The 25,606-nt window shown below is 36.7% G+C and overlaps 1 protein-coding gene across 1 annotated transcript in view; it reads right to left on the reverse strand.

Annotated features, from left to right (window-relative positions):
- Positions 1-25,606, reverse strand: part of CFAP47 (cilia and flagella associated protein 47) — a 374,965-nt gene that overhangs the window by 194,585 nt on the left and 154,774 nt on the right. Inside the window, exon 33 of the mRNA XM_033099951.1 lies at positions 19,898-20,090. Coding sequence (XP_032955842.1) covers positions 19,898-20,090 — 193 coding nt within the window. The remainder of the gene's footprint in view (positions 1-19,897; positions 20,091-25,606) is intronic.

Here is a 25,606-nt window from a genome sequence, read left to right on the forward strand (position 1 = left end):
TGTTCTTTCTTCTTAAGATTGCTTTGGCTATTCGGGGTCTTTTGTGGTTCCAAACAAATCTGATAATTTTTTATTCTATTTCTTTAAAAAACGCCATTGGGGTTTTGATGGGGATTGCATAAAATCTGTATATTGCTTTGGGTAATATGGCCATTTTAACTATGTTGATTCTTCCAATCCATGAGCACGGAATGTCTTTCAATTTCTTTGTGTATTCTTCAATTTCTTTCAAAAATATCTTATAGTTTTCGGCATACAGGTCCTTCACATCCTTGGTTAAGTTTATTCCTAGGTATTATATTCTTTTTGCTGCAATTGCAAAAGGAATTGTTTTTGTATTTCTTTTTCTGATATTTCATTGTTAGTATATAGGAATGCAATGGACTTTTGTACATTGATTTTCTAGCCAGCAACTTTACTGTATTCGTTGATTGTTTCTAATAGCTTTTTGGTGGAGTCTTTAGGGTTTTTTATACATAGCATCTTGTCATCTGCAAAAAGTGATAATTTAACTTCTTCATTCCCAATTTGGATGCCTTCTATTTCTTTCTCTTCCTTGATTACTCTGGCCAGGACTTCCAACACTATGTTGAAAAGCAGAGATGATAGGGGAGAGCCCTGTCGTGTTCCTGAACGTAGAGCAAAGGGCTTCAGTTTTTCACCATTAATTATGAGATTAGCTGAGGGCTTGTCATATATGGCCTTTATTATGTTAAGGTATTTTCGTTCTATACCTAGTTTATTAAGTGTTTTAATCATCAATGGATGTTGTATCTTGTCAAATGCTTTTTCTGCATCAATTGATATAATCATATGATTTTTGTCCTTTATTTTGTTTATGTGATGTATCACATTGATGGATTTGCGGATGTTGAACCATCCTTGTGCCCCGGGGATGAACCCCACTTGGTCGTGATAAATAATCTTTTTAATGCATTGTTGTATTCGATTTGCTAGAATTTTGTTTAGGATTTTTACATCTGTATTCATCAGAGATATTGGTCTGCAGTATTCTTCTTTTGTGTTGTCCTTACCAGGTTTTGGTATCAGGGTAATGTTGGCCTCATAAAATGAGTTAGGGAGTACTGTCTCTTCTTCAATTTTTTGGAAGAGTTTCAGCAGGATTGATATTAGATCCTCTTTGAAGGTTTGGTAGAATTCACTAGTGAAGCCATCTGGCCCGGGACTTTTGCTTTTGGGAAGGTTTTGGTTGACTGATTCAATTTCATTACTGGTGATCGGTCTGTTTAGATTTTCCAGTTCTTCATGATTCAGCCTTCGAAGGCAATATGTTTCTAAGAACTTGTCCATTTCTTCTAGGTTATTGAATTTGGTGGCATATAGGCCTTCATAGTGTTCTTGGATGATCCTTTGTATTTCTGTGGTGTCCCTGATAACTTCCCCTTTTTCATTTCTGATTGTTAATTAGTGTCTTCTCTCTTTTTATCTTAGTGAGTCTAGCCAAGGGTTTGTCAATTTTGTGAATCTTTTCAAAGAACCAGCTCTTTGTCACATTAATTTTTTTCTATTGTCTTTTTGTTCTCTATTTCATTTAGTTCTGCTCTGATTTTTGTTATTTCCTTCTGCTCACCTTGGGTTTCACTTGTTCTTCTTTTTCTAGTTCTTTAAGGTGTAACATGAGGTTATTTATTTGGGATTTTTCTTGTTTCTTGAGATAGGCCTGTAATGATATAAATTTCCCTCTTAAAACTGCTTTTGCTGCATCCCAAAAATTTTGGTAGGACGTATTTTCATTGTCTTTTGTTTCTACGTATCTTCTGATCTCTCCTCTAATTTCTTCTTTGACCCAGTCGTTCTTTAAAAGTATGTTGTTTAATCTCTACGTATTTGTGTTTTTTCCTGCTTTCTTTTGCAGTTGATATCCAATTTCAAAGCCTTGTGATCAGAGAATATGGTTGGTATGATTTCAATCTTCTTAAATTTGCTGAGGCTGATTTTATGTCCCAATATATGGTTTATTCTTGAGAATGTTCCATGTACACTAGAAAAGAATGTATAGTCTGATGTTTTAGGATGAAGTGCTCTATATCTGTTAATTATGTCCATTTCATCTAATGTGTCATTTAGGGCTGCTATTTCATTATTTATTTTCTGTTTGGATGATCTATCCATAGCTATCAATGATGTATTTAAGTCCCCTAGTATAACTGTGTTTTGGTCAATTTCTCCCTTTAATTCTGTTAGTAGTTGCTTGGTATATTTCGGTGCTCCCTGATTGGGGACATAAATATTGATGACTGTTATGTCTTCTTGTTGTATAGTCCCCTTTACCATTATGAAATGTCCGTTTTTGCCTCTTGTTATCTTTTTCACCCTGAAGTCTGTTTCATCTGATATCATTATGGCTACACCTGGTTTTCTCTGGATACCATTTGCTTGGAGTGTCAATTTCCACCCTTTCACTTTGAGTCTATGCTAGTCCTTGTAGCTGAGATGTGTCTCTTGGAGACAGCATATGGTTGGGTGTAGTTTTATGATCCAATCTGCTACTCTGTGCCTTTTTATTGGTGAGTTCTGTCCATTTACATTTAGGGCGATTATTGATATGTGAAGATTTCCTGTCATTCTATCTTTAGTTTTCTGGTAAGGCTGTGTCTCCATTGTTTCTTTGCCTTTCTGTTGTTGTCTATTATTTCTGTGTGGTGGTATTCTATGATGTTTTCCTCTGTCTCTTCTTTTACGACAGTGTATATTTCAATTCTGGAAGTTTTTTGAGTGGCTACACTTAAGTTTATGTAAAAGAAAGTTTGATATTTAGAGTATTCCATTTTCTTCAGCACTCTTACTTTCTCCATTCCCATATTCCGGTTCAGGCCTTTACTCTCCCCCTTTTCATGTTTTGGTTGCCAAAAATTGTTCCTCTTGATGGTGGTCGAATAGCCTCCTTTAATATTTCTTGTAGTGCAGGTCGTGTATTAGAAAATTCCCTCAGCTTCTGTATGTCTGGAAAGGTGTTTATTCCTCCTTCATATCTAAAGGATATCTTTGCTGGATATATTATTCTTGGCTCATAATTTCCCTCTTTCAATAGTTTGAATATTTGGTTCCACTCCCTCCTGGCTTGTAGAGTTTCTGCGGAAAAATCTGATGATAATCTAATGGGCTTTCCTTTGTAGGTTACCATCTCCTTTTCCCTGGCTGCCTTGAGGATTCTTTCTTTGTCGTTGATTTTAGACAGCTTCAATACAATGTGCCTTGGAGAAGGCCTGTTGGGATTGAGGTAATTAGGTGTTCTATTTCCTTCTTGGATTCGAGGATCCAGTTCTGTCCACAAGTTTGGGAAGTTCTCATTGACAATTTGTTTGAGTATATTCTCTGTTCCCTTCTCTCTTTCTACTCCTTCTGGTATGCCCATTATTCTTATATTGCTCTTTCTGATGGAGTCAGAAAGTTCTTGTAGAGTTCTTTCATTTCTTTTAAGTCTAAAGTCTCTCTCTTCTTCCACCTGTGTAATTTCCAGGTTTCTATCTTCAATGTCACTGATTCTTCCCTCCATCTGGTCAACTCTACTACCTAAGCTGGTTATTTCATTCATAACTTCTTCTGTCAAGTTCTTAACCTCTAGAAATTCTATTTGGTTCTTTTTTAAAATTTCAATCTCTTTCGTAAAATGCTCTTGTTGTTCTTTGATTGTGTTTCTGAGTTCATTAAACTGCCTTTCTGTGTTTTCTTGCATCTCGTTGAGTTTTTTTAGAACTGCAATCTTGAATTCTCTGTTGTTTAAGTCACATATTTCCATATCTTTAAGTTCCTTTTCTGGAGACTTTTCACTTTCTTTTTGAGCTGTCTTGTTGCCTTGGTTATTCATAGCAATTACTGATTTATTATTTCTCTTCCTAGACATCTACAGGAGTGGCTTCTGCAACAGGTTGATAGAAAAAGGTCTTTCTTTTGTTTTCCAGTACTTGTTGGTAGAATGTTTTATTTTCTCTCCGACTGCAGCCTCTTTTTTTTCTCTCACACGGTAGTGCTATGTTTTCTCTGCACTATTCCAGCTTCTCACACAATGGGGGGATTCCCTGTGAGACGGGCTTCTCCTCTGTTAACAGTTCACCTGGGTCACAGGGCATAGTGTCCGTCTGGGTATGCGGAGAGCTTTTGAAGTTCCAAAGCTCTTCCTGCACCAGATTCAGAGCCCGCGTGTTTCAGCAGTTCTGTTTACTCCTGCAGGGATACACCCAGATTGGTGGGGTCAGGGCCGGGGTGAGTTGTGAGAGGTGGCCCAGAGCAGTGGCAGCGACCACCACCACAGCCGGTCCTGCTTCCACAGCTCCCTCCCCTTTGCTGAAACTGGTTGGGCTGCGAATCTGTGTCTGCGGTCCACAGTTCTCAGAACAGCAAATATTCTGTTCTTTTGATCTGGCACCGCTATTGTTCCGCTTCTAGCACCGGGCAGGTGGGGGCGGGGCAAGCTCTGGGAGGGTTGGGAGGGGGCTGCTAGTCTCAGTGCCTGAGGCTTCCGTTCTCTGCTCGGCAGTGAGGGCTTAAACCCCCGTTTTCAGCCTTCTTCCCTCAGTCTTTGCTCCGAGGTCTCTGCAGTGAGCGTTGGGTTCAGCCGTGGTTTATGCTGTCCCCTCAGCCCTGTGGGCCATAAGCGGAGCCCTAGCATTCCGAGTTCTTCCCTGTCCCGCAGCTGCGGTAGCTCCGGGATGCAGGGAGTTCAGAGCACTGAGCCGGGTCTGCGTCCTGCGCCCCGCGGGCCTCCGTCCCCGCACTTCTCCCTCCCCTCTTCCCTCCACCCCCCTCCGCTCACGCAATTCGCCCATCTTTGGGTGAATTCAGTAGTGGGCCTCTTCGTCTTGCCTGTCTGCTGTGCAGGGAATCCTTTGTGGAGTTATTGTTTCGATTAGTTGTGAATTCCAGGGGAGCTTTACAGAGGCTCACCTCACGCTGCCATTTTCCAAATTGTATTTCTTAATCCCTTCACCTTTTTCACCTTGTTCTTATCTATCAACCCGATAGATCTAGTATCCTTCTGACACCATTCATAGTTATTACAACATTATTTTGTCTTTAGTTCTAAAGTCATGATATTGTTCTCAAAAGATAATTAAGTCAGCTTTTTTCTTTATTACATTCAGTAAGATTGACAAACTTTTGGAATGTAGTAACATTTGTCATGTGTCACATTCATTTGTCATAGTCTTTATTCCATCCTGGATTACTTCCATGTCTTGGTCGGTTAAAAAAACAAAAAGACTAACACTCATTCACTTTGTGTGGCTTCTAGGATTTTCATAGATACATTGCCATGTATCTATCACCACATTTCCATACAGAAAAGTTTCATCACCCCCGCCCCCAAATTTCCATGTGCATTTTAGAGTCAATTTATTAATAGCTACAAAAAAGGGTGGTGGGATATTCACTGGGATTACACTGAATCTATAGATCAATTTGACACTTTAACAATATTTAGTCTTTTAATCCCATGTGCATGGTATATTTCTCTATTTATTTAGTTCTCTTTAATTTATTTCATCAGTGTTTTGTAGTGTTTGGCACATATATCCTGTACATATTGTGTTGGGTATATGCTTAAGCATTTTATTCTGTGGTGCTACGGGAAATTACAAAATTTCTAAATTTCAAATTCCCATTGTTTCCTGCCATTATGTAGAAATAGAATTGATTTTTGTATGCTGATCATATACCCTACAACCTTGATAAACTCAAATACTAGTTCTAGGAGCTTTTCTGAAGATTATTCGGGACTTTTTACTTAACTGTCATGTTGAATTCCAACCCCTTTCCCAGGGGTGGAGGTGATATATGATTTTATTTTTTAAAGTTTCTTTTTGCAGCTGCAGTGAGTTTTCATGAGGGCCCTAAGGATTACAGCATGCGTTGTCCTTCTACCCATAGATGAAAGCTTTTGTTCTATATAGGAGTCTACGCAAATTGCTTGCCCTTGGCCCAGGTCCGCAGTATAGGGGGCATATTCTCCAGCCTCACTCCAGTCATGTTTGTGACCAACCAATGAGATTTGTGGAGTAAAAACCTGCAAGAGAACGCATACTCCCCCTATAACTGTGTCCCCCAGGGACTTCGTGCTCTCTCACTAGTGAATACTTGGCCTTTACCCATTCACCAACCATCCTACCTCAACTTTTATCAGTGTCCTCCTGTCTCTACAAGTAGACAATTGCTTTCATACCATTTCTTCCTGTGAGCACCTGCTCCTTCTTACATTTTGGGCCACTTTGTTAGCCCACAGGCTCAGCTTTTTAGGGGAGCTTAAAAAAACTGAGAATTTATTGTTGGTACGGCTTCTGCTGTTGTAACAATAGCAAAAGAAACAACAAAGCTCTTTCCACTCCTCTGCCTCTGAGTGGTAACCATTGTTACCTATTTTTGTTCAACCCATCACATTTGGAACTGCTCTGATACTACTTGTCAAGCACCAGGTGCTATGGGCTATTACTGCACCAACATTGCTCTCAGTATGAAAAGGATGCAAATAATCCTCCAAGACAATGTTGGGAAGAGGTAAGGACCAAACTCCAAAGCTCTTCTCTCATCTCTGATTCCAGCCCTTGTCATTCATACACAAGGATGGTGCCAAGTAAGACTCCACCACGGTTTACCACAGCCTTAGGTATGCCAAGGATTTTCTCTGCTTTGATGTTAGCTCCTTTGATCTAGGCTACTCTCTTGTCTATGCTCCTTCTAACATTTACTACCCAAAGTGTGCCACAACTAAAAACACTCATGAAAGAGAACTTTCAGAACTGCTTCAGAAAATGGCAACTACGATGGGATAAGTGTGTGTGAAGAGAGGGAGAGTATTTTGAGGGCGATTAACGGCAGTATGTCTTTTACTGTAAAAAAAATTTTTAAACTTTAAACATTCACTATGTTGTTTGATCATACCTTCTATATACAATGTTTATGATTCTATTTCTTAAACTATTTTTTCAGTTCATTGAGCAACTAAGGGTTCCGACCACAAAGATAAGAGTATTTTAATTAATCAACTTGTGAAGATGTGAGTGATAAAAAAAATTCTCACCTGCCACTCAAGAGACCACGCTCATAGTTCTAAGGCCCATGTAGCTGATTTCCTTCTTTCTACTAGAATGTAACTGACATGATAGAAGGGATTTGGGCTCTTTTGTTTTCTGCTGCATCTCTAATCCCTAGAATAGCGCTGGGCATATAAATTGGTGCTTAATAAATATTTGTTAAACAAATGATATTTTTAATGGCTTCTGTTCATGTTAGAATTTTTAAAAATCAATTATCATGCCAAACTCAGATAAAGATTCTTATTCTTTTTCAAGTTATTTTATAGCCTTTTTCATACTTAATACCTTATCATACATTTAGAATTCATTTTTGGTATATGGTATATAGTACAGTTAACTTTACCTTAATTTAGAAAGTGTCAATTAACTGACCTAGCAATATTTGTTGAATGAACTAATATTTATTATGACTTTTGAAATGTTACATTCATCATCCTAAATTCTGAGATCCCTGTTATGTTCGATGCAACTGTAAACATTCTTATGATTCTTTAATATAACTTTAAAAAATATTTAATATTTTTCTTTGCAATATTTTCTTTGTAACTTTTTCTCTGTATTGTTTTTTTTTTTTCAAATATTATTATAATGCCAACCCTGGAAACCTAGGAAGTGAACAAATCATCTAATTTTAGAAAAATATGGTAGCGGACAGGGGTAGTGGACATATATTAAAGTATAATAAAAAGAAAAAACTAAAGGAAAAATTTTACAAACTGAAAATACTGAATGTGCAACATCATTAATCACTAAGGAAATGCAATTCACAACCAGATAAAATATTTCACACACACCTAATGACTACAGTAAAAAAGACAGTCACAAGCGTTGGTGAGGATGTGTAGAAATTGGAACCTTCATACATTGATGATGGGAAAGTGAAATGGTGCAGACACTTCAGAAAACTATTTTGAAATGTCTCAAAATGTTACGCATGCAGTTATATGATCCAGAGATGCCACTCCTGTATAATACTCAAGTAAAATGAAAACATATGTCCACAAGAATTTTTACATCAATGCTCACAGAAGCATTATTTATAATAGCCATAAAGTAGAAACAACCCAACTATCCATTAAATGATAAATGGATAAACAAAATGTGGCATAGCCATACAACAGAATATTTCTTGTCAATGTATGAACCAAGAATAAGTGAAGAAAAGTCTCAAAGATATTCTATGATTCCATTTATACCCAGAATAAGCAAATTCATAGAGACACAATGTTGATTAATGTTTTCCTGGTGCTGGGGGAGTAAGAAGTGACTGCTAATCGGTGTCTTATATCTATTATGGGATGATGAAAATGTTCTTAAAAAGATTGTGATGATGGTCGCACAATTCTATCACATTGAAAACGACTGAATAATATACTCTAAATGGATGAATTTTATGGTATTAGAATTATATCTCAATAAAATATTAAAATGTACTTTGCATACAACTCAGTGATTCCACTATGTTTTTACCTCAGAGAAATGAAAATATGTCTATAAAAGACTTGCATATAAATGTCCACAAAGGCTTCATTCATAATAACCACAAAATGCAAACAATACAAATGTCTATCATTCAGTTAAGGAAAAAGAAATTATAGAATATACGTAATAAATCCAAGAACATTCACCAAAGTCAATGAATTCAAGACCAAAAAGAAAAAAAGTTTTCTCTCTCTGTGCTTTAATTTATCAGCCCTCTTATATTTGTAAAAAACCTGACACTGACTTCATGGTTCTTGACCTTTAAGACTCCAGTCAATACTGAGTCAGTCAATACTGACTCAACATTGAGTCAGATAAGACATTACCTGGTTACATGTTTACATGTTTACGTTCTCTACTGCCACAATGAGAAAAGAGTTAAGCTATAAACTATTAGCAGACTGATTTTAATATTGATTATTTAAATTTAGTAAATGCTAGGAAATAATGGTTGATAACCATTGCTCTTAAAATATATGCTCTCATCCATTTACAAATGTAAAATGGTACTCAGACCAATTCTACTGTGTGTGTGGAGGGACACCTCCCCACCCAGCACAGAGACATATACCACCACCACCACCACCACCACCACCACCAAGCAATGCTCAGGACACCAGCTGGGGATCCTACAATGTCATCTCAATTCTGACACAATCTACCCAAAGATCGCATCAGATTCCACAGCTAAAAGGCTCAATCCCACAAGATCACCCTCTACTTCAGAGGCCAATCACAAGCCCAGTTTTAACACCTGTTTTTCTGACCAACCTGCTATAGATTAGATGTTCCAAAAACCCCCTCCTTGTACTTCAGAAAGATATGATAAAGGACACAGATGATCACGCAGATGGAAGAGATGTGTAGGGCAAAGCATGTGGGAAGGGGCACAGAGCTTCCATGTTCTCTTGGGGCACACCTCTCCCTCCACATCTCCACATGTTCACCAACCTAGAAGCTCTCTGAACCCCATCCTTCTGAGTTTTTAAGAAGGCTTCACTACATAGGCATGATTGATTAAATCCTTAGACACTGGTGATCAAGTCAACTTCCAGGCTCTCTCCCTTCCCTGGAGGTCAACGGGGTGGAACTGACAGTTCTAACCCTGCAATCACAGGGTTGGTTCTGCTGGCAACCAGCCCCCATCCTTAGGTGACCTAGTGGCTTTCCAAAAATCATCCACTAACATTAAAAAAGATACCTTTATCTTTCTTATCACTTAGGAAAACCCAAGGTTTTTAGAAGTTGTGTGCTAGAAACTGGAAGACCAAATATATATTTCTTATTATAATTCACAGTATCCCAAAATGTTAGTAGTAGTTAATGCCAATAACTTAAAATTTCTTCCAAGCCCTATAGCTTCATTTCAAATGAAGTCAAGTTTCAGGCATAATTCTTAATACATTCCATTTGGTAGTTTGAATGTGTTAAAAAAAATTCAACTTGAGTAAATCTGAAAATCTAATTGGCTTTATTAGGTAACTCATGAATCGGGCGGCATCCCATCTAGCAATTAGAAGGGTGCTCCACAAGAGGTGAACAAAGTAGAAGGTTTTTACAGGAAGAAGGGTAGGGCAAAGGAGCTATTGACAAAAGAAAAGGAAGAATTATTTGGCCTTCCTTGAGGAAGATCTTTTTGAGAGGGAGGAGAACCAGAAGGTTTTTATCATGCACCTAGACCCTTCTCTTTACAGGGATGAGAGGGCCCATTTGACAGAATTACCTCATTGATGTAGACTAGAAAATTCCAGACTGGTTGCTTAAGATTATGTTTCTGGGAGAGGTTGAAACTGCAAGTATATCAGGTATGAAATCTAAGTTTGGCATCAGGGCTTTTAGCAGGAGTGATGCCATTTTGGGACTGTGGTTTAGCAAGTGAAAAAGAGAAAAACAGCTCCTGTCATTTGAGAGCTTGCCTGGTATCTAGGGCTTTGGTACTAGTAGGAGCGGAGCTGTTACTCACAGCTAGGTCATGTCATTCTCTTAGTGCACATAAATAGTCTCACAGAACAATATCATACCAGGTCACTCCAGGATGAAGTGAGAGAAAACAATATTACATAATCTTCCCTAAGCACAGACAAAAACAAGCTCATTGTGTAAACCACAAAAAACCAAACATCCCCCTCTCCTGGCTACTATGAGTGACCACTGTTTCTTTACCAATGAAAAAATTAGCCTTCCTGTAGTCCTCTTCCCTCTAGATAAGACTTATTACTCAATCAGAGGATTTCCACTGTCCCGAACAGCATATAACCAAGGCAAATCCCCGTTTCCTTGAACCTTTCCCCAATTTACCTAGCCAATGTACAAATTCTATAAAATCTTTCATAATATCCTTTCCTTTGAGACACCCCATGATTCTTCATAATGTATGGTCTCTCTCTTCTCAGTGAGCACTAAAAGGAATCTGGTCAACTACAGATGTGTTCCCAGTGGTCTCTGGGTGGAAGGCGTTGACACTGAGTCGGTATGAATATGAAAGAGAGAAAGAATGTGGTCTGGCTGTTGGTAAATTTTTAAATCCTCTATTTTCCAATACACATGGTTATTGCGTTGGTTCACCTTGATTTAATGAACCACACTGCTAATCCATTGAAAATGGTTTACCTTTCTGTTCTCCCATTTGTTTGATTGTTTAGCATTTCTCTGAATTTAGTGCTGAGCTTCACACTAATCATGACTTCTACATATTGACTGACAGTCACCTTCCCAAAGTAAAACATTCTAAATGTCACACTAAAATGTCAGATTACACCATTTCTATTCTCTGTGTGCACTTCAATCTTGCAACATTAGTGATAAATATTTAATGCTAAATATTAATGGGCTAATTTGGAAGTTCTGGAAAAATATAAAGTGTTTTTTTTTTTAAAAAAACTAACGACTATTTTCTGGTTTAATGAAATTGAAAATTATACATTTGAAATAAACCATTTATTAAAATATAAAACCTCAATACCACATTAATTTTAAGGGTAGATATCATTATTAAAAGCCCAATATAATCTCCCAAACGTATACTGAATATTGTTTACTTTAACAAATAAAATCAAGGGAAATTTTAGATAGTCATAAAAGATAAATTTTGCCAAACACACTTATAACTCTGCTCCAGTAAAGAAAATAGAACAAAAACCAGTATTTTCATTCATAAGAACTACAATTATAACTTCATGAAAAAAACACTGAAATAAGAATAAGTTAAAAAGACATAATTTGTAGAACAGAACTCCTTTCAATAGTTCAAAATGCTACAATTTAGGGGAATTTGTTAAAACTGGAGTCAAATGAAAGTGCTCAGTCCTGTCAGAAATTAAATTTACATTGCAAAATAGTCTGTTGCTGCTCTCATAATTACCAGGTGATTACAGGATGTAAAATTTCCATTAACAATCAACTATAGCATTTGAAACATAGGGTGCAAAGGAATAACATAGAGCATAGAGGGTACTTTATCATAGGCATGATCTGCTGAGGAAGATACTGTCACTAAGGTGTGAAAAAATGTTTCATCAGTGAAAAACTGTTAACTGTAGTGTTAGTGATAAAAGGACTTAAGCACATACAATAAAATAGCTACTGGGAACAGAAGGATGAGTATATCAGAGCAAATGTACCTCCTGGCAAGTACTAAAAAGGTCCTCCATTTAAATGAGACAGGTGTACACTTATCACAAGAAAATTACTTTTTGACTTTTACAACACTTAGAATAAATCCCCATGTTATGGTTTTAGAAACACAGGATGAGTTTTTTGTTTTTGTTTTTGTTTTTTGTTTTTTAACCGTGATTCCCAGTAACTACCTATAGTTTGGAAATGTATAATAACTTTATCAAACTTTGATTGACTGCCATGCACCAGGTACTCTTGGGCAAATTCATAGAAAGTCCAGGGTTAGCACATTGCAGTTTGCTCTTGGTGCGAAATTCAGGTGTGCTGATCAAAAGCACATGACTTCAGTGCAACTTCAATCCATGGACTTGCTGCTGGCAGACCAAATGCCCATTTTATCACAGCAGTTGATAAATACTAACTAGAACTTGAAGGAAACATAACCAGTCAAAAAGCTCTTAGGGAGGATTTGGGTCTTATGGAAGTACTCACATTCTATGTAATCCTGAGAACCCTACACACAAGAATCCGAAAGGAAGAACTCCATGTTTATAATAAAGCTCTATGGTTCTAACATCCCCTTTCCTTAACTTTCTTTTCCCTTCTATAAACACCCCTCCATCTTGGCATGCTGAGTGTGCACATGGCTTGCCATGTCTGCATGCACAAGGTTGCAACCCTTTGTTTTTCCCGAATGAATCCTTTATGGTGCTGAAACAGCTAGTCGATATTATTTTTCAGGTGACAGTCACCAGCTCAGCCATCTCCCACGATTCTTCAAGGCCAACAGAATGAAGTCCCAAAACACTGTCCTGATATTCAAAGTCCAGAATGGCTGGACCTCTGAGTCAACTGATTTCCAGTTTTACTACATGATACTCTCCAACATGCCTTCTGCTATCAAGAGGAAGCCTCCCTCATTTGTCACATCCTTCCAAGTTCCATCATTACAAAGAAATTCTAATGAGGGAAATGTATCAGACCCGCCCTAACGGAGGTCGAGATGCTGATAAAAAGACCTCAGCAGATATGTAATATTGAAACAATCTGTTATCTTGGCTTCACTGTTAAACTCTCAAGAGTTTCTGGGGAATCCATAAACAACTAAAAAGTTCTTTATTTGTTGCCCCATTGAGGTGATCAATGACAGACTGTGAGGATGACGCTGCAAGCTGCCAAATGATTAGCTTACCCAGAAAATGTGAAAGCAAGGCCCACTGTCTATTCTCTGCAATGTTTTCTCCTTCACTATTGAATGGTAATTTCACAGGGCACAGAATTCTAGGTTAGTGAGTTTTTTTCTCTCAACACTTTAAAGATATAATGCCACTCTCTTCCTGATTGCATGATTTCTGACAAGTTGGATATAATTCTTATCTTTCTTCCTCTCTGTAAAGTGGTTGCTGTTTGACTTTCCTTGGGCTTCTTTAGAAATATTTTTCTTTGTTTTATATTTTTCTACATTTTGAATATAATATACCTAGATATAGAGGTATTTTTTTAAATTAACATTTATCCTGCTTGGTATTATCTGAGCTTCCTGGATCTGTGATTTGATGTCTGACATTAATTGGGGGAAATCCTCAGCCATTATTACTTCAAAGGAATTGTTGTTTAAAGGAGGGATTTTTTGGAAATGTAACTGGTGAACAAATATCATTCTGTGAACAAGTTAAAAGCACTAATGAAAACACTTTTTGTGATACTATTGTCTATTTCATACTTTAGTATGTATCAGACATACGTGGAGGTCTTACTAAAATACAGATTACTAGGCCTCATCCTCAGTTTCTCAAACAAAAGGTGTGGAGTACACCTCTATCCATCTAACCTTCACAAATCCACTGCACCAAGCTGTTAAGAATTGTCAAACCTCACCAATTAAGTAGGGGTAAGTAGAGTAAGTGTCAATGTTGAGAAGTAAAAACCTGGGGAACTAAGCATGACTTTTTCTCAGTCCAAGTTAACCTAAGTGAAATCTTTTACAGAGCTTCTCCTCATGGACTTCCACAGTTACTAACCACAAAACCTATACTTGGGTACTGAAGGTGAAAAGTGCCTCCTTCAAACTCAACCATTCAAACTGACTGCCGCATTTGTACTAGAAAGTAAAAATTGTAAGCTAATCTATATTCAATGATCTGGAAAAGGGTAGAAAAATGTATAAGACCCGAACGTGTCTTTTTATTCACTCATTTATTCATTCATTTATTTATTCAAACAGTATTTGGTAGTTGTTGTTTTCAGGCACTGTTCTAGGCTCTGAGAATACAGAACTAAATAATAAAACTGACAAGATTGTTCCTGTTAAGAAGCTTACATTGTACTGGAAGAAACAGACTATATATATATTATTTTGAAAAAATGCTAGTGAGAAAAACAGAGCAAGAAAGAGAAGAACTGAAGGATCTGCTATTTCAGAGAGGTCACTGGGAAAGTTTCTCAAAGTGATATTTAAGCAGGGACTTGAGTGAAGTGGAAAAGGGAATCATAAAGATATCAAGGAAAAAAATGTTCCAAAGAGAAAGAATAGGAAGTACAAAAGCTTTTTAAAACTCATGGCTTCCAGGAGTTTAAAAAACAGCAAAGGGCTAATATCATACTCAATGGTGAAAAACTGAATGCATTTCCTCTAAGATCAGGAATAAGACAAAGATGTCCACTTTTATCACTTTTATTCAACATAGTATTGAAAGTCCTAGTCAAAGCAATTAGACAAGAAAAAAAATTAAAAGCCATCCAAATCAGAAAGGAAGAACTAAATAACTGTCCCTATATTTAGATAACATAATACTCTATATAGAAAACCCAAAATACTCCAACAAAAAACGACTAGAATAAAGGAATTCAGTAAAGTTGCAGGATACAAAATTAATATAGAGAAATCTATTGTATTTCTATACACTAATAACAAATGATCAGAAGGAGAAAATAAGAAAACAATCTCATCTACAATTGCATAAAAAAAAAAAAACAACTTAGGAAAAATTTAACTAAGGAGGTGAAAAACCTGTACACTGAAAATTATCAAGACATTGAAAAAAGAAATCAAACAGGATACAAATAATGGAAAGATGTACTGTGCTCATGGATTGGAAGGATTAATATTATTAAAATGTCCATACTACCTAAGCAAAATACAGACTCAATACAATCCTTATCAAAATACCAATGGCATTCTTCTCAGAACTAGAATGAATAATCCTAAAATTTGTATGACACCACAAAAGACCACAAAAAGCCAAAGCAATGTTGAGAAAAGAGAACGAAGTGGGAGGTATCATGCTACTTGATTTCAAAGTCTACTACAAAGCTACAATAATCAAAACAGTGTGGTACTGGCACAAAAACAGACACATAGATCAATGGAACAGAACAGAGAGCCCAGAAATCAACCCTTGCTTATGTGGTCAATTAATACATGACGAAGGAGGCAAGAACATAAAATGGAGAAATGACAGTCTCTTCAATAAGTGGTACTGCGAAAACTGGACAGATACATGCAAAAAATTGAAATTGGACCACTTTGGTACACCATAGACAAAAATAAACTGAAAATGGATTAAAGACTTAAATGTAAGACCTGAAACCAGAAAACTCCTAGATAAAAACACAGGCAGCAACTCTTTGCACCGGTCTTACCAGTATCTTCTGCGACATGCCTCTTCAGGCAAGGGCAACAAAAGCAAAAATAAATAAATCGGACAGCATAAAATGAATAATTTTCTGCACAGCAAAGGAAACCATCAGTAAAATGAAAAGACAACCTATTGAATGGGAGAACATATGATACACATATATGCAATAACAGGTTAATATCCAAAATATATAAGGAACTCATACAACTAAACATCACACACACACAAAAAAATCCGATTAAAAAATAGGCATAGGACCTGAATAGACATATCTCCAAAGAAGACATACACATGGTCAACAGACGTGGAAAGATGCTCATCACTAATCATCATGGAAATGCAAATCAAAACCACAATGAGATAACACCTCACACCCGTTAGAACAGCTATTATCAAAAAGTCAACAAAAAATTAGTGTTGGTGAGGATGTAGAGAAAAGGGAACCCTTATAACACTACTGCTGGGATTGTAAATTGGTGCAGCCACTATGAAAAACAATATAGACATTCTTCAAAAAATGAAAAATAGAATTGCCATACGACCCAGCAATTCCACTCTAGGAATTTATCCAAAGAAAACAATAACATTAATTCAAAAAGATATAAGGACCCCTATATTCACTGTTGCATTATTTACCATAGCCAGCATATGGAAGCAAACCAGATGTCTATCGATAGACGAATGGATAAAGATGTGTATATGTGCAAAAGAATGAAACTAGACTGTCTGTCACTGTGTACCAAAATTAACTCAAAATGGATCAAAGACCTAAACATAAGACCTGAAACAATAAACTGCATATAAGAAAACATAGGTACTAAACTTATGGACCTTGGGTTCAAAGAGTATTTTACGAATTTGACTTTAAAGGCAAGGGAAGTAAAAGCTAAAATAAATGAAAGGAACTATATCAAATTAAAAAACTTCTGCACAGCAAAAGAAACCATCGACAAAATAAAGAGGCAACCAACAGAATGGGAGAAGATTTTTGCAAACAACACCTCTGATAAGAGCCTAATATCCAAAATATATAAGGAACTCATACAACTCAACAACAAAGAAACAAATAATGCAATTAAAATATGGGCAGAGGATCTGAAGAGACATTTCTCCAAAGAGGACATACAAATGGCAAATAGACATATGAAAAAATGCTCAACATCACTGATCATCAGGGAAATGCAAATAAAAACCACAGTGACATATTACCTCACACCAGTTAGAATGGCTATCCTCAACAAGACAAATAGTAACAAGTGTTGGAGAGGCTGTGGAGAAAAAGGAACCCTCATACACTGTTGGTGGGAATGCAGATTGGTGCAGCCGCTATGGAAGGCAGTATGGAGGTTCCTCAAAAAATTACGAACAGAATTACCATATGACCCAGCAATCCCTCTCCTGGGTATCTACCCAAAAAATCTGAAAACATTTATCCATAAAGACACGTGTGCTCCAATGTTCATTGCAGCTTTCTTTACGGTGGCCAAGACATGGAAACAACCAAAATGTCCTTCGATAGATAAATGGATAAAGAAGTTGTGGTATATATACACAATGGAATACTACTCTGCAGTAAGAAAAGATGAAATAGTACCATTTGTGACAACATGGATGGATCTTGAGATTATTATGCTAAGCAAAGTAAGTCAGACAGAAAAAGTTGAGAACCATATGATTTCACTGACATGTGGTATGTAAAACTGAAAACAATAAAAGAACAATACAAACAAATGAAGAAACAAAAACTCATAGACACAGACAATAGATTAGTGGTAACCAGAGGCTAAGGGGAGAGGGGGGTGATAGATCAGAGTAAAGGGGATCAAATATATGGTGATGGAAAGAGAACTGACTCTGGGTGGTGAACACACAATGTGATATATAGATGATGTGTTATAAAATTGCACATCTGAAACCTATGTAACTTTGCTAACAATTTTCAGACGAATAAACTTCAATTGAAAAATAATAAAGTAGTCAGAAAAAAAAGATGTGGTGTGCACACACACACACACACACACACACACACACACACACACTGGAATATTACTCAGCCATAAATAGAATGAAATCTTCCCATTTGCGACAACATAGATGGAAGTAGAGGGTATGATCCTTAGTGAAGTAAGTCAGAAAGAGAAAGACAAATACTGTATGATTTCATTTACATGTGACATCTAAAAAGCAAACAAACAAGCAAATAAACAAAGTAAAACAGAAACAGACCCACAGATAGAGAACAAACTGATGGTTGTCAGAGAAGAGTTCGGGGATACAGGCGGGAAAAAAAAGAATAAAGGGTCAAAAACATTTTAATATAAACAGCAAAGGGCCCAGTGCCTATATTATTCTAAAAAATGCAGGAAAATCTTTAAAATTAACTTGTATGGACCATTCTCTTGGTAAAAACAGAACAATAATAATTTTATAACAAACGAACATATTAATTTCTAATATATGTACATATTTATAACACTGGTTAAGGTGTTACTCCTCAGTAATCAAATTACTTGCACCTTTATAGTTTTAAATGAACCAAATACATTTTTATAAGATGTGAATCTTATTAAATTACAGGTTCAATCAAATTGTTCTAATTGTTCTACTGTTCTCTAATACCAATACATCAATATATCTCTTTCAAGCTTGATGTCACTATGTTTGCTAAAGTAATGGCTTTAAGGTAAGAGGCACTGTAATTCAAAGTGTAATTTTAAGCATACTCTTAATCTTTCTTACTTCTAAAGTTTAAACTCTGAGGGTTCAGTATAAAAAATAAACCTAATTATTATATGTTAAAACACAACTCCTTATGAACATAACAGGTTTGTATGTATTTGGAAGAGGGGAGCTAAACTGAAGCCAAAGAAACAACCAACATGTATATTTCTTCGTCATGATAAAGCAATGCTTATGATGAAGAAAAAAAATACATGGTTATACTAGCAAATAGGATGACTTTCACAGAGTTTAGCTGTTGGGGTAGAAACTTATAGAGCCTCATTCCTCAAGAGCAGAACCAAGGTGTGTCCTCCTGAACCCTGGAGCAGGTCTATGAATAACCACTTGTCTTGACATACGAGGTCTGACAAAGAAGTTTGCGAATGCATCCTAGAAAAAGTGCTTTATACCTCATTGCCGAATATCACTACGGTCACCTTTGAAGTACTCCCCTTGGGAAGCTATGCACCAACGCCAGCGCCTAGTCTACCCTTCAAAGGAAGTTTGGAACTCTTTTTCTGGAATGGCCATCAGAGCTGTTGCCGTCTTAACCTTAATGTCCTGAATGTCATCAAAATGTCTTCCTTTCAATATTTCCTTTATCTTCAGGTAAAGAAAGAAGTCATGAGGGGCCAGACCAGTGAGTAGGAAGGGTGCTCCAATACAGTTACTTGTCTACTGGTTAAAAACTCCCTCACAGACAGTGTTGTGTGAGCTGGTGCATTGTTGTGATGCAAGAGCCATGAACTTTTGGCAAAAAGTTCAGGTTGTCTTAACTTTTTCACGCAGCCTTTTCAGCACTTCCAAACAGTAAACTAGTAAACTTGGTTAAACAGTTTGTCCAGTTGGTACAAATTCATAACAAATCATCCCTCTGATATCAAGAAAGGTTAGCAACATCATTGCAACAAGTTTGGGGACTCAACTATCAGACCTCGTATGGACCTAATATGACCCTCCCCCCACAGGAAGCATTACTGTACTTAGTGATTTCCCACATGGCTGGCACAAGGACATGTAAGATATTGTCTAGTCCATTTTCACTTGATCTCAACTAATTATGTACAAGGTTTGAGCAGTATCACTTCAATTTAATACTTTATAGAGCTGAAAATGCTAGCAATGATATTAAGAAGGCTACCTTGCATTTCTAGAGCATCTCTACATGATTTTTATCATTTATTCTTCAAAAGAAATTGAAGAAGCATCTTTTCTTTCCATTTTACATGTAAGGAAACTGACCTTGAAGATGGTAAGGAACATGCCTTTTGCGGAACAGAGCGTAAGTGCCGTAGTCATGTCTAGAATCGAAGAATTCTGAGTCCTATTCTAAGGCTACTTTAACACTGCCATACTACAATTTGCAATAATTTAAAGAAAAAAATTTCTCACCTTTGTGAATGTTTTTCCATATAATATGTCGGGTATTCTCATAATTTGTGTTCATCCAACTAAGCAGAACCCTTTCAGGATTAGAATATATGTTGCTGGATTTAAAATGAGGATTGACTTTTGGTGAATTTCGCATATATGTGGGAGATGAATTATTTCTGGGACGTGCTACAACCCGGGAAAGTACCAGAACCTGAAATTGGGTAAAGGAGAGAAAAATAACCTTTATGAGACCTGAATGGCAAAGTAAAAATTTGAAGAGTAAATGAAAAAATATGACAGATAAAATATGGCAGGCATCAGTATTAGTATTTTCTAGTTTATTACATCCATTCAAGAGTAAAAGAACATTTAACTTCTAATGCTCATTTTCAGTTTCCAACTTTTTGTTTCCATATCATCTAGTCTATAAGGTACCACACTATGTAATTTATAGGAAGCAGCTTATTACCTAAGGATTCTGGCTACCAGTTTCCAATGTGTGTGTGTGTATGTGTGTGTGTGTGACAGGAGGTGTTTCCCCACAGAACCAAGCAATTCTCGAATACCAGTAGAGCTTCCAACCATTTAACTCAATTCTGATATAATTTACCTGGCGACAGCATCAGATTCCACAGGTTGAGTGTTCAGTCGTCCAAGACTGTGCCACCCACCCCATTTCTTCAGATGCCAATCACAAGTCCAGGCTGTTTCCTATACTTCTATCCCATCAACTATCCACTGGAGGTTCCAAGACCCTTCTTAGCAACCCAGCTGAGACGCCAGTTGCAAGTTCAGGTTGTCACCTATACTTCTGACAAACTAGCTATAAATCACAGATTTCTATGACCCCCTCGTTGGGCTCCGTTGATTTACTACAGTGGCTCACAAAACAGAGAAACATTTTATTTACTAGATCACTGGTTTATTATAAAAAGATATAATTCAGGAAAAAGCAGATGGAAGAGATGCATGGGGAAAGGACTCAGATCTTCCATGTCTTCTCCAGATACACCACTCTCCCCAAATCTCCACATGTTCACCAACCTGAAAGCTGTCCCACCATGTCCTTTATGGGTTTTTATGGAGACTTCATTACATACACATGACTGAATAAATCAACTGAGTCAACCTCCAGCCCCTCTCCCATCCCAGGAGGTCAGAGGGGCGGGAATAAAAGCTCCCACCCCTTTAATTACATGGTTGGTTCCTCAGGTAATCAGCAGCCATCTTTAGGTGGATTAGGTGAAATCTAAAACCCACCTTGTTAACATAACAAAAGATATCTTTATCACACTCTAATCACTTAGAAATCCCAAAGGGTTTTAGGAGCCAGAAATGGGAAGGAAGGCCAAATATATTTCTTATTATAAATCACAAAAATACATAATTACATACATTGAGTGCTATCCAATCCTTATCATACACACTTCCAGTGACACATAAATTTTGCTATTATATTTGGCTTATTAGTTTTCAATGACAGATTTTTTTAAAAAATTATGTATTATTTTAACCTATTTTTCCAATTGGCATAGAAAGCACAATTAATTTAAGTAGGAGTCAACAAAAGTCAGATCAGATTTACTTTTTTAGAAGGTTACATTTCCATGGAACAGATTGTTTAAGTGGAAGGATATAAATAATAAACGTATTTCAAACATACCATAAATGTTAATCACCATAATAAAACTTCTTGCAGTCATTTAAGTCTAAATGGTACTAAGACCACAGATATGTTGTGAAAAGAATATAATTTCACTCCACAGGGTAAGAATTACAAAAAAAGAAAAAATAAATGTTTAAAAGGAAGAGAGAAAACAATTTAAAAAGAAGCATTCGAGCTTGTTCAGCAGCAGCTTCTATTAGAGAGGACCACAGGTCCTCCTGATTTTGGGGGTGAAAATATGACTTTCAGTTAAGACAGGTGGTGGAGAGAAACCTCCAGGAAGAAACTGAGGCTACAGGAGAGTTTCCTGGTGGTAGAAGACACAGCATGAATTGAGTCTTGGCTCTAAAGCACAGCACACATCATCCATGGGGATCACTGCCAGGGGTTCCAGGAAACCTGACATGTACCTGTTCCTAATTTAAAGATGAAGTCCGCAGGCCCAGAATGCCCGGTTTTCCTTGTCTTCTCATTCTCATTATCCATAGTGGCTTGTGGCTTCTTAATCATCTTTATCAAACCTCTTTCCCTCTCAGCCTACCTGCTAGTTTTTTTCCGAAGATCCCTCATCTTTACTTCACAGAACAAAGGATGACATCTCAGTGAGAACACTGCAGTGTCCTACCATGTGGCCAAAAGCTCTTGCATCTGCTGCACTCACTTTTCTTCCTTCTCTAGAGCTATCCCTTCTCTATACTATACATCAGACCTTCTCACCTTCTTAGGGGCAGTTCTGCATCAGTTGTCCTTTTTAGCTTTTGGATCTTTAACTTCTCCCTCTGACCTGTTCCTTTTCAGCAATATCAACACATGCTCACTTATATGCTCAGCTTTTAGGGGGGCTCTCCCAAATTTGAATTCCCATTGATTCTTTTATCTGTTCCCTCTACCAGTTACAACTCTTGAGATGAGTTTTCTACCCTCACTGTCGCCACTTTCTTCCATTAGTTTCGCTCATTGAACCGAGGGCCACCTAATGAACATCCCCAACTCATCACCCACGACGCTCTGAAAGTGCTTCTGGCATCTTTGTTGTCCAATGCCACAGGGAATTTTTAATCATTATCTTAAGCAACCTCTCAATTTCATCTGCTACTGTTCACCGTGTCCTCCCCCAAAGGCTCTCTTTCCTACTTATTCATACCATAAAGCATCACTGCTATCTTTTGCCTATTTTCAGACTCATGTGCAGAACTCTCTTCCTTTGCCTATTTAAATACAGGGTTTGTTCAATATCGAATTTCTAACCTATGCCATTTTGTTCACTCTACAGCTATGTTCTCCCAATTTTATCCCTTACAGACCACAAAATGTACATTAAGAAACCACACAGATGACCAATTTTTGTAATTTAAAAATAAAGGTCCAACATAGTATTTAGAACATTATGTTAGAGGTGGTAAAAAGAAAAACTACAGCTTCATGTCAGTGAGATGAATGATATTGTTATAATCTCTGTCCAGGTATCTATATCTCTTAGACGATGAATATATTGACATCTCTATCACTTCATATATTCAGTTAGTTTAATTTCTTACTATTTCCACAAACTGAGAAAATCCTAACTTATAAGTTAATAGAATGGGTACTTAGTTTGTTAAGGATGGTCAGGCCCCACCATGAAGCCAGAAATTATGGATATTTTTTATTAAAATCTACTTTCCAATATCAATCAAATGCTAAATTAGTTGATGAGCACTCAAAAGCAGAAGGTAAAAATAACTCAACTTGGGAAATAGCATTAAAGGCATTCATCTTTGGGAAAAGTTTCTTCAGCTTTCATTGCCAGGATTTCAATAACCTTTATAATGTCTCTTGTGCAAATTAGAAAATGGCACCCTCTATGACAGAATGTCTTCTTGGCTCCCTTATTTAAAAGTAAAAGGCCCCCTTAACTTTGATGAGACACAGCTTAGACCCCTAGTCTTAGCAAGAAGGTAGGCTATTTAGAAGTACAAATTGTTTGTTACACAGTAGTCATAGGGATGTGGAGTATAGCATAAGGAATACAGTCAGTAGTATTGTCATAACTACGTATGGTGTCAGATGGTACTATATTTGCTGGGGTGAGAGATGGCAGGAGGGTTGGGGGACAGAGTGAAAAAGGTGAAGGGATTAAAAAGTACAAATTTGTAGTTATACAATATCCATGGGGATGTAAAGTAAAGCATAGGGAATATAGTCAATAATACAGTAATAGCTATGTATAGTACCAGGTGGGTACTAGACTAGTCAGGGGGATCACTTCTTAAATTATACAAATGTCTAACCACTGTGCTGTACACCTGAAATTAATATAAAATAATACTGAATGTCAACTGTAATTGAACATTTTAACAAGGGTGGAAAAAGGTGAAAGGAAATAAGAGGTTCAAATTTCCAGGTATAAAACAAATAAGACATGGGAATGTAATGTACAGCATAGGGGATACAGTCAATAATATTGTGATAACGTGGTACGGTGTCAGATGGTTGCTGGACTTATCATGGTGATCATTTCTTTAGGTATATAAATGTTGAGTAACTATAGTATACACCTGAAATTAATACAATATTGTCTGTTAGCTAAATTTTAATAAAAATCTGAAGAAAAAAAAAAGAATGTAGGCTGGATTTCAGCACGCAATCATCAACTCAGCTGTGCAGAAACTACATAATCATTTTCAGCTTATCTGTCCATCCAACAACTGGATAAACTTTTCCTCTAATAAATCTTGGGGAAAAGCCAAGCTTTAGATGCTTCAGTAATCTGTACCACATTAAAAATCATGATACTTAAATCCTATAGGTCATGTCCAGTATTTCCAAGACATGGAAAGCATGACTTGATGCATCATTTGAACTTGCCACTTAAAATAATGGAAATGACATATATACATATATATGTATATATATAAAACATCAGTGCTATGAAGATATTATTTTTAATTTCCCTCATTCCTATAGGGAAAATTCATGTGAGAGTGGCCTTCCCTTCATCACTAGCATGTCTCAATATTGGAAAGAAGGATCTTGATTGAATTCACAGAGATCACAATAAAATTATGTAACTCAGTAGCCTTACTTTGACAATATTTACATTTTTTTCTATTTCCTTTAAAACTGAATTCAGAACAGAAGCATATCTTTTTAATCACCCCTATTTCCTATGAATAAACGGTTCATTTGCAACACCCTTTCTTGTGGTGACCAATGGCTCGTTCTCTATCATTATAAACCACCAATGGATTTTTCTCCAGGCTACATTATAAATTAGTCTTTAAATGACAAAGAAAGAATCATACCTCCTAAAGCATGGGCTCTCACTGATAAAGAGAATAAAATGTCGTCATATACCGGGGGTGCCAAAAAAATGTATACAAGGGGACACTTTGGTCAGCGTTGCTCAAGCAGTAGTTTGCCGTAATCAGTGTCTGGACGCTGATGGTAACCACTTTGAGCATCTCTTGTAATTGCAGAAGTCAAACGTGACTTGTATGCATCTTTTGTTATTGGTATATATTGAGTATTACAATTATAATACAGTTTTCCTTTCTTAAAATGTGTATTGATTTTTTGGCACTCGCTGTATTTCGTTCACATATACTTATCACACATACACAAAGAGCTGTTCATATGTTCCCTATCAATGGTTATAGCCAACAAAAACGTGCAATATTTGCTATTACCTGCGAGAATACTTGTGTTTCCACACTGATGCCACTGATACTATGGGACATAGTACAAAGCTATTTAATAAAAGAATTTCACCAATTCTGCTTCTCTCCAATCATATTTTATTGACTCAATTTTAAATATTCCTCAGAAATATGATCCCTTGTGCTATTTTTGTTTTCTATAGAGGTATGCGATTCTGAATAATGCCTCAGTAGAACCAGTGTCTTGCCTGTTGTTAGCAACGAATACTCCAATTTTATTGTACAGAGATTTTGAACTGGTTCAGGGAAAATATGTTTAACCAGAAAGATCACTGCTCTTTTTTTCAAAACATCAAAATATTTGACAGAATTGTGCCACTATTCAAAAAAACCACTTTAATGATAGACAGTATACTGGGAACA

The sequence above is a fragment of the Rhinolophus ferrumequinum genome, chromosome X (assembly GCF_004115265.2).
Source record: "Rhinolophus ferrumequinum isolate MPI-CBG mRhiFer1 chromosome X, mRhiFer1_v1.p, whole genome shotgun sequence".
Taxonomy (NCBI): domain Eukaryota; kingdom Metazoa; phylum Chordata; class Mammalia; order Chiroptera; family Rhinolophidae; genus Rhinolophus; species Rhinolophus ferrumequinum.